We start from the raw sequence: 1,008 nt of genomic DNA on the forward strand, positions 1-1,008 counted from the left end.
GTGGGGGAGGAGGAGTCGTCGATGGAGTCGTCGATGGAGGAGAAGCAGCCGGGCAGCGGAGTGGGTAGCCCCTTTGACGCGCGGCGGATCATCCTCCGGACGGAGGCGTTGTCGTGCTCGAGTGCGATGAAGGAGATGGAGTCGTCCGAGGCGCAGGTCGTCCTCGAGGCGTTCGACACCTCGGAGCCGCCGGAGCGGAAGAGGAAGGAGGGAGACGCGGCGCGGCGCGGCGACGGAGTGCTAGGTGTGGTGGGCTGGCGCGGGCTTCCCAGGCCGATGCTCGACGAGCGGCGCGGGCTGCCGGCTGAGCCCATGCTAGAGCGACGGCGCATGACCTCGTCGCCACCTCGAGCCAGGAGCAGGGCCACCATGTCCTCGCCGGACTCCTCGAGCTCGGCGGCCATGTGAATCGGCGTCATGCGGTAGACGTCCGGAAGGCCAATCTCTCTGCACGGAGTCTGCCTCGTAAGGACTTCGACGGCTTGCAAATGCCCGTGAGAGACAGCGACATGCAAGGCCGTCTGCCCGTCCGTGTCTACCGCATCCGCTCGCGCGCCCATGGAAAGCAGGAACGCCAGCTGAGCTGCCTCGCCGCGCTCCGCCGCCTCGTGCAACGGCGTGGAGCCCAGATGAAGAGCGTCGCCGCGCTCCGCCGCCTCATGCCCAGCCTCGTGAGGCGGCGTGATGGCAGCCTCGGCGAGCGGCGCAAGACGAGCAGAGGCGCTTGCCATGGCAGCTTCCATATCAGGATCGAGACTGTAAAGCCGAGCACCGACAGCCGCCCCGGGCCCCCCCCACTCTGAAACGCCGTCAAAAACGCTTTGAATGACCCGGTTTGCTGAATCCGACCAGCGCTCTACGCTCGTCGGTGGCGGCTTCCCTCAACCTGCGCCGCGCTCGGCGAACCTCGACAGCGCCTTCGGTGGCATGCAGCTCATTGCGACAGAAGCCTGGAGAGCAGCTCCTCTGCTGCTCACACGCTCTGCAGTCTGCACAGACGTGTGAGTG

General features: G+C 67.0%; 1 protein-coding gene across 1 annotated transcript in view; it reads left to right on the forward strand.

Moving 5' to 3' along the window:
- Positions 1–825: 825 nt before the first annotated feature.
- The window catches only part of EMIHUDRAFT_223426 (hypothetical protein), a gene marked incomplete at both ends in the record, with an annotated part of 821 nt that continues 638 nt past the window's right edge, over positions 826–1,008 (forward strand). The window contains one exon of the mRNA XM_005792234.1: positions 826–922. Within this exon, the coding sequence (XP_005792291.1) occupies positions 826–922 (97 nt within the window). The remainder of the gene's footprint in view (positions 923–1,008) is intronic.

This window comes from Emiliania huxleyi, assembly GCF_000372725.1.
Source record: "Emiliania huxleyi CCMP1516 unplaced genomic scaffold EMIHUscaffold_109, whole genome shotgun sequence".
In the NCBI taxonomy this organism is placed as follows: Eukaryota; Haptophyta; order Isochrysidales; family Noelaerhabdaceae; genus Emiliania; species Emiliania huxleyi.